This window comes from Brassica rapa, chromosome A02 (assembly GCF_000309985.2).
Source record: "Brassica rapa cultivar Chiifu-401-42 chromosome A02, CAAS_Brap_v3.01, whole genome shotgun sequence".
Taxonomy (NCBI): domain Eukaryota; kingdom Viridiplantae; phylum Streptophyta; class Magnoliopsida; order Brassicales; family Brassicaceae; genus Brassica; species Brassica rapa.
The window spans coordinates 27469313-27478417 of NC_024796.2; the positions used below are offsets into that span (position 1 = coordinate 27469313).

General features: G+C 35.1%; 2 protein-coding genes across 2 annotated transcripts; both read right to left on the reverse strand.

The window, feature by feature from the left end:
- Positions 1–3500: 3500 nt before the first annotated feature.
- On the reverse strand, positions 3501–4565 carry LOC117132017. Its single transcript, XM_033285313.1, has 2 exons — positions 4088–4565; positions 3501–4021 (listed from the first exon to the last, which is right to left on the reverse strand). The coding sequence occupies exons 1-2, from the start codon at positions 4563–4565 to the stop codon at positions 3501–3503; spliced, it is 999 nt and encodes a 332-aa protein (XP_033141204.1).
- Positions 4566–4831: 266 nt separating this feature from the next.
- On the reverse strand, positions 4832–5638 carry LOC103854805 (glutathione S-transferase T3-like). Its single transcript, XM_009131770.2, has one exon. The coding sequence runs from the start codon at positions 5636–5638 to the stop codon at positions 4832–4834; it is 807 nt and encodes a 268-aa protein (XP_009130018.2).
- Positions 5639–9105: the final 3467 nt, after the last annotated feature.

Sequence of the window (9105 nt, forward strand, 5' to 3'; positions counted from 1 at the left end):
ACCATGGAAAATCAAAGTCAAAGAATGTTGACCGCGTAGAGAAAGAAGACAGTGTATAAACACACAGCTATGTTGTTGTACTACCATGCCACACACGACTGTTCAAAACACAGCTATGTTGATTTTGACTCTCTTTCATGCATTTGTAAGATTGAATTATTTTTATTTAAATTTTGGGATAACATTTTATGACCATCAGAACCGATATATCTATAAGGAAAATACATTAAAAATACACTATAAAGTGGTCAAATATAAACAGCCCTGACTGTGCATTAAATTTTTTGTATTATTCTAATTTCTAATAAATTTATAAACCAAACACTTCAAGCTGAAAATAAATATTTATAAAAATATTAAGAAAATTATAGAATATCACTTTTGTTAACCTTTACTCTTTTTTTTTGGTTAAGTTAATGCTGTGTCACTGAGACCCCACAACACAACTCCCTCTTGCCGTTCTTTATTCTTTTCTTTTTTACAGCCCTTTCATTATGAAAAGGGGTGGAGATATCACTTTTTTACAAAAAACATTGATACTGATTGCGTTTAGAAACTTGGAATTACATACACGAAATCTATCTTTTGTCTTTTTCTAAACTTCATCCATGGAGTTATGAATGTATTTTTTTTATAAGGATGGAGTCATGAATATATATATTAAGCAAATTAATGTGTATGTTTTTTTTTTTGCTAAAATTATTAATGTGTATGTTCATGACATTTGAACTTAAAGAAAACCCAATGCTAACTCTTTTTCATTCTTCTTTTCCTAGCTTAGCTAGTTAACTTTATCAGCGAAAAGAAGATCCACAGTACCATTGAACCCTAAACATTCAAAAAAAAAGTATTCAAACAAAAACGAAAACGCAAGCTTATGTGATTGTAATCCTTCTCTTTTTTGTGCAAATATGATCGTAATCTAATTTTGTAAAACTTGTAATACAGTAAAACCTCTATGAATTAATAAATTTTGCTGGTCCCAATTTTGACCGGTTCAAAATTTGACACAAATTGATAAAATAATAAGATAATAATTATTTAGAAAATTCGGTGTAAGTATATGGTCCCAATAACTACAAGAATATCGAAAGAGCCTATTAGCCCTCTATGCCGAGATGGAAGGACTCATTTGGACGAAGTCTTGCCTACGAGAGTTCCGTACCTACCGAGACGGATTGTTCCGACTTAGTGGACATGATCGATAGCCCTGCTGACTGGCCGACATTTGCTTCCGAGCTAGTCTCTTTCTGTCTTCTAAAAGATGGTTTCTCGGATTTCACCATCACCCGCATACCCAGGACTAGGAATTTTCGTGTAGATTATCTCGCTAAGGAGGCAAAGAATAGCGGTACTCTTTTTTTCCATATAGATCAGACCCAGCCGAACATAGTGTCTCTTCGGAACGACTCAGACTCGCCTACCACTTGATCTTAGAAGATGGGAGCCAACGAAAAATATATATATATATGGTCCCAATAAAATTATAAATTAATAATTTATATGTGTACATATAAGTAAGAACTTATTATTATATTATTTGTTTTATATTTACAATAAAATTATCTTTATATTTTCTTAACACTTTATATATTTTTGATGAGATTTAGTAATATTATATCTAAAACCACATTTAAGTTCTATGCAATATATATTATATACAACAAATAATATAATAAAATTAATATAAATGTCAAATTTCAAAAAATAAAAATAATTTCTATACACTAAATATATCTTAAAATAAAAAATCTAAATAAGGAAATTTTTATAGATTAATATCTTTATAAATTAATAAAATTTCAAAATCTCAACATTATTAATTCATAGAGGTTCTACTGTAAGTTGAATGTCCACAAAGAAAATGATTATGCTTCGCACAATGTGTAAGTTTTTTTTAACAACTATTTTTTTGTAAAGTTACAATAAGAGTATAGAAAATACTAGAAACACAATCAAATGCAAAGTTAAAATTAAAAAAAAAAATACAACATAAAGATTAAAATCCAAAGAATCTTTCTTCTGGCTCATCTTCCTTCTCCTTATGCAACATCATTTATATTTGGTTATCATCTTGTTGAAGAAATTCCAAATTTTTGTTTTTGAAAATTTCTTTGTTGTATAACATTGACCAGATTTCAAATAGGATCTATATATATTCTTTGAAAAAAAATCCAATTTATTTATTTTTCAAAAGAATTAGTAAGTAAAACTACCAATTTTTAACGATTCTAACAATATCTCCTTGCAACAAAGAAACTACATTTTCAATCAAGAACCACCAATAAATATTTTGAATAGTAATCTTCAATGTTAAATACTTTTGTGGTCACATTGCTTACGTACCCATGATGTTGACACACCATGTTGGTTTCCATGGTACTTGTTTCCAAAGCAGAACAATTAGGATAAGTTTCTTACCACTTGATCATTGATTCAACATAACTAAATTTCATCGATCATAGTCATACAGATTAAACCGGAGATTACAATGGTGGAGTGGAAAAAAATTAACTGTTAATCCACCATGGATAAATCTCTTTTCAGTGAAGAACAAAAAATAGAAAAGCATATAAAATTGATCATGTCTCGATCAGATTAGAGTTTGAGTAATTGAGAATTTCTCCATCGCCATTAACGTTGCATCGCAACGAGAGAGAGAGAACGGTTTCCCACAATGTGTCTAAAATTCTGTTTTTTTTGCCATTTTTTATTTTCTTCTTTGAAACTAATCCAGATGATTATAAGCAAAAAAGAACATGTCATTTTAAAACAATTTTGAACATCTCTATTGCCATAAAATGTAAATATTCAGTATTTAGCCTACTAGATAAATGACTTTTAAAGTATGATTCAATGAGTAAGCGCTTTTATGTAAAGTAAAATGATATGTGTTCCCCCACTTCAAAACCCAAGATGATATATCCTAAACTTTTGGTTTCTTTGTTGCAGTGCAAAAGAAATGATAGTTCCTGAAACTGAGTATACGTAAACAAGCTTACACATGTGAACAAGCACACACATAGACATTAGTTTTCAAAGTCAAGAAAAGAAAAAAATTATATAATATGTTGGGGAGAAACACTAATGTGGAATGAGAAAGGACTCGATAAATCAAGCTTTGCAACTTGTTAAGTAGAGACAAATCAATAAACAAAGGACTTTTTCTTCTTCAGGTTCCTATCAGAAAACTCCTCCAATAAGAAGAGTTAGAGCATCATTATCCCTAACAACTCTATTGGGGTGCTTATACATTTTTTTAGTATTAAATGGGTGTTAAGCACCTCTTTAAGCAACTTCTTATATTTTAACCTCCAATGCAAGTTGCTTATTATGGGTTGCTTAAAAAAATTTATTTAACATTATTTTATATAAGATTAAATCTATTTATTATATAAAACATATTTAATCATAACATTTAGAATATAAATTTTATTATTAAAACATAAGAACAAAGATTAGTACAATAATCGACAATAATTTGAAAGAAACATCCGAGCTCAATTGTTGTCTTCATCATGTCCAAATTTATTCCACAAATGTTCAACCAAATCAGCTTTTAGTTGTTCATGCATTTGTCTATCACGAATTCTAGTTCGAACACCCATCATATTGGCGACATTTGAAGGGATATCTGTAGAAAAGTTGAGATCCACATGTGAACTTCCGTTGTCTTCTGCATGTTGGAACTCGGAAAGATGAAATTGCGTGTATCCATCGCGTTCATCTTCTACTATCATATTATGGAGTATGATACATGCTCTCATAATCTTTCCAATTTTGACTTTATCCCAAAAAAGTGCTGGATTTTTAACGATGGCAAACCGAGCTTGCAAGACTCCAAAAGCACGCTCGACATCTTTTCGGACAGCTTCCTGCTGTTGCGCAAATAAAATTGCTTTCGGCCCTTGTGGTAGTGAAATAGATTGGATAAAAGTTGACCATTTCGGATAAATACCATCGGTCAGATAGTAAGCCAAGTGATACTCTCTTCCATTGACAGAGTAAGTCACTTGCGGAGCTTGACCATTTATTATGTCATCAAAAACAGGTGAGCGGTCAAGAACATTTATATCATTTAAGGTACCTGGAGGTCCAAAAAACGCATGCCATATCCAGAGATCGTATGAAGCAACCGCCTCCAAAACGATTGTTGGTTTACCCGAACCACGCGAATATTGCCCTTTCCAAGCGGTGGGACAATTCTTCCATTCCCAGTGCATACAATCGATGCTTCCTACCATCCCGGGAAATCCACGGTACTCTCCCATATCAAGTAGTCGTTGAAGGTCAGCCGGTGTTGGTCTTCTTAGGTACTCAACACCGAATAAATGTATAATACCTTCCACAAAATTCTCCAAGCATGACCGACTTGTAGTTTCACCAAGGCGGAGGTATTCGTCGACCGTATCCGCAGCAGTACCATACGCCAATAGACGAATGGCTGCCGTACACTTTTGGAGTGCTGATAGACCCAACCTTCCGAGACCGTCTTTCTTTTGGCGGAAGAAGTCAACTTCGTTAGAGAGTCGATCCACAATGTGCAGGAACAATGGTTTGTTCATTCTAAAACGTCGTCGGAAATATTTTTCAGGATACGTTGGAGTATCACTGAAATAATCATTCCATAAACGCACATTGCCTTCTTCACGATTGCCAGAGATTAAAACAAGAACATAAACCTTTTTATAACATCACTAACCAGGACAATGAAACATAAGTTACAAGCCGATGAAATAAAACAGAAACAGAGATTAAAAACAGTGACATACAACAACCAGGAAACTTAACCAACAAACAAAGATTAAAACCGAGACTTAATAGACTTCATCTAATTAGACATCAACTCAATACTGAGCTGCTTCTTCAGAGCTTCTTCATAATCAGCAAGGGGTTCTTCTTTTGCAAGGAGACGCTCAAGAAGCCTCATCTTCGACACCCTTTCTTTCATCTTAAGATCCTGCTGCTTGATGATCCACATAGTCTCAAACGACGCGTCCAGATCCTTTCCCCCCTCCATCGTCTTCTTACCACGGGCTTTTGCAGCCTTAACACCCTCGGGACGAATACTTCCTTCAGTTGCTGAATGTTCACTGTCCTCACACTTCCTCTTTTTTGACGCAGAGAGCTCACTCCACTTCTGGTCATTACGCAACTCTTTCCAAGCATACTCAAGGGTGAACTTTTTGTTATGGTTTGTGAAGAAGATCTCGTGGGCTCGCTTGAGGACATCAGTCTCATTTTGCCCACTCGATCTCTCTCTGTTTGCAGCTTCATATGCTCCACAAAACTTGCAAACTACGTCATTAATCTTGTGCCAGCGATTCTTACAGTGAGCTGCCTCTCTCTTCTCACACCCAGCAAGCTTCGGACTAGCATTGTAATACTCAGCAATTCTTTTCCAGAATGCTGAAGACCTTTGCTCGTTCCCAACGATAGGGTCTTTGCTCGTGTTCAGCCACGAGCTGATGAGTACTACATCGTCGGTTGGGGTCCACGCTCTTCTTTCTTTACGGATGGCTTCAGTGTTTGCACCACTTCCACCACTGCCTAAGAAGGGAGCTTGCGATGCAACATTTTGTTGACTGGTAAGTAAGTCAACAAAGTTAGCAGACTCGCTAAATGGATTAAAGTCCATTTTCCAAAGTCAAGAGAAGAGAGAAAAAACAGATAGGAGTCTGTTTGGAGTTGGAAGAGAAGGCAAGAGTTTTAAAGAAGAAATGAACACTCGCATTGAAGAAGTGAAAACACCCAACCACAAACAAATTCGGATTAGACATATATCTACCTTCTATTAATTACTCTATCACAGCCGTAATACACACACAAAGCAAACACTTTATCATCCTCAAAGCAAGTCATTTAACTCAACCACTACTTTTTCATTTAACTCACCACTTCTTTTTCATACAGACACAAATCACTTCTATTTATTACTAACCTAACTCAAACATAAGGCATTGAATGAGAATAATTCATGAAGACATTTACCTGTATTCCTCCTCTGATTTGACGATCCTTCGTCATCTGCTTTGACGTTCCTTCCTCAACTATCTTGTTTCATTGCGCTCAACAGACAAACATATAAAAAACGAAACAAAAATCAGTAGCAGCTCAAAAGACAAACACACAGACAAACACACACTTGATTCAATTCAGTTCCAATTCAATTTCAAAGCAGAACCTAAACCATATGAATTCAAAGCAAATCCTAAATCTCTATTGCATTGTAAAAGCTTTTTATCAACCGTTCAATCATTTTAACAGAGCAAATCCTCTAGAACTTTTACCTCTATTGCAGACGAGAATCACAGTTAATATGGCCTTCTCATCTTCTTTGATCCATCCATATGAAGCAACAAAGACAAAGACAAATCATGAGGCACATACCAACACAACAACTAATCAAAATAACAAATAAGGATACAGATTTACCTTTCGTTTTCATTTACTCTGGCCCGGCGATAGAGATTTTGTCTGCTTCATCATCATCTAGGAGATCGACACAGAGAGTCACAGAGAGATTCATCGGGGAGTCCAAGCGGAGAGAGAGAGACGAGGAGAGATCATCTTCGAGTGATCACGTCGAGGAGAGATCATCTTTGAGGAGCTATCACCAGAAGAGATCACGGAGTCATCGGGGAGAGCGATAGGCACGCCGATTAGGGCGGATTCCATCCAGGAGAGATCAACGACGACTGATTCCGTCGATAGAGAACACGAGATAGAGGAGATTGACGTTGATTCGCCAAGAGAGAGACACAAGAGGAGAGGCGGAATCGTCGAGAGAGGAAAAAAAAAAGAGACTTTCGTGAGAGAAAGAGAGAGAGAGAGAGAGAGAGAGAGAGAGAGAGAGAGAGAGAGAGAGAGAGAGAGAGAGAGAGAGAGAAAGACACGCTCTCAATGGCTAACACGTGTCCATAAACCACGACGCTTCTTTCGCTTAATTAAGCGTCGTCCCTTGCCTAATTACATCATTTTCTTTTATTTTTAATTCCAAAAATCTATAAGCCACCCCTTAAGCAACCTGGTTAATGGTGCTCTTAGATAATCTCAAAGGCAATGTTAGAGTTGTAGAAAAGACATACAATTATATTCAAACATAATCAACCAGTGAATAGACCACATGATAGGATATGAACTTAATAACAACAAAGTGAGAACACACAAATATAAGAGTTATCAAGGCTACAAGCACTCCTTTTACAGAGATACTGCTTCTCTGCCTCATCCTCAGATGAGGTGATGCCACCCTCGAATTTTCCTGCAGCTTAATCTTCTCTGCCTCATCCTCAGATGAGTGATGTCGCCCTCGAGTGAGTCATGCCATCCTCAGATAAAACTCGTCCATTTTCGCTAGTACAAACCTCTGAAGCTTCTCAGCTTCCCGCTTTGCTTCGTTCTAACCGCTCCACATACCTGCCGGTTTTTTTACTGTAGAGGTAACTGAATCAGCAGGTGACCCCTGAGTCGTGTTGACTTTTGACTGATTTGGGGCAATTGAGAATACGACTTTGTTGGTAAAATTTAAGCTTAATGAGGGAGCATACACATGATATGGGCCAGTGTGGATGTGGTAATGTCAAAATCAAGGCAGGCTGTTTTTTTCCTTTGTGGATGGGCTTTAAGTTAATTTTTGATAGTGGATTAACAAAGAAAATTGTAAGCCATTGTTTTTGTGGTCCATCACCTATAAGTTGATCGCTTTTACCGAATCTAGACTACAACAAGAAAAGTACATACAAAGGTATCCAATTCATCACATTCCTAGCTTTTCTTATTTACAATCTACTTTTAATTTGATACGCTAAGTTCTTGCTTTTCGGATGTCCATTGTTGGACTATAGTTTGCATATCTATATGTAAAATATCATCTATTAAACTCTATATTGTTGGCAAACCAGTGTACTCTTTAATTTGTTGTTTCACGTTTTTGTAGTAGCCAGTCTTACAATTCATATGGACTCTAGTGTGCATACGTACATAAAAATATCATCTATTCAACTCTATATTGTTGGGCAGCCAGTGTACTCTTCAATTTGTGTTTCACGTTTTTGCGGTATTCAATGTAATAATTCATATGAATTCTACCATTGTTACATGTCTAAGTTCATATGTAATCACCCAACTCAGCTTGAGTTATCTTTGGCATGAAAACAGAACCATTGGATACAGACTCTCTCCCCAAAAAATGATAACACTCCATTTTGTATGGTCATTTCACTGTATAGCTTCGTCCATTCCATTGCAACTAGACTGATTTCACTGTATAGTTTGACTACGGTATTTCTGTTGGTTAATGAAAATTCACATTCCACAACACAATAAAATCCAAATCTTATCCCTATCAAGTACATGAGAACATCCAAACAAAATTAAACGGATAAATTTTTGTTGATTTTTTGACGAAATTAATTTCGTTTTTTTAAAGAGTATGGGGATTTCATTGTATACAAAACGGTACCGTAGCACCTTTTTTCTTACATTATCAAAAAGTGTTTTCTCCAGGAAAAAAAAGAAGAAGTATTGTTCAAAGAAACAGTATAATTTCTCTTAATAATTATCTATATATTCACGTTAACCAAAGACGTGAAATTAATGATGTTGGAGGTTAGTCTTCTTTTCACATTAAACCCTTTTTTTAGAGAAGGTTACATAAAAGGACACATTATGAATTCTCTTTACGCGTGAAGATACATTCTGATTTTAGAACACTTTAGTTGTACGGCTGTGTAAGTTTATGACAAAAATGACCTTGATATGTTTTAGAGAAGCAACTATTACATAACTTAGTTTGGAGAGTTGGTTCCAGCTGTGACGTTTATTCTGAGGTTTGCTGTTTGATGTATTTCTCTACATAATTTTTTATTTTTTAACAATAAATCAACTTTTCATACCCCAACATATTTGATCCATAATCAGTTTCTAATTCTCAAATATGTATATATATATATATAAGTATATATGTCAAAAATACGATTTTTTTTTTCATTTTATTTTGATATCCATGTGTATAGTTATATTTATATTAAAAATTTAACTTTAGTTAACATAGTGGAATGTCGTGGATGTGTCCGTGGTGGATCAGTCACTGGTGGTTAGGTT

What these genes read in the sequence shown, in the direction of transcription:
- LOC117132017 (XM_033285313.1), bottom strand. Translation starts at nt 4,565, where the DNA reads ATGAACAAACCATTGTTCCTGCACATTGTGGATCGACTCTCTAACGAA. An exon ending in TGCGTTTTTTGGACCTCCAG is followed by an intron (nt 4,022 to 4,087) that starts GTACCTTAAATG and finishes TAAATGGTCAAG; the next exon opens with CTCCGCAAGTGACTTACTCT.
- LOC103854805 (XM_009131770.2), bottom strand. Translation starts at nt 5,638, where the DNA reads ATGGACTTTAATCCATTTAGCGAGTCTGCTAACTTTGTTGACTTACTT.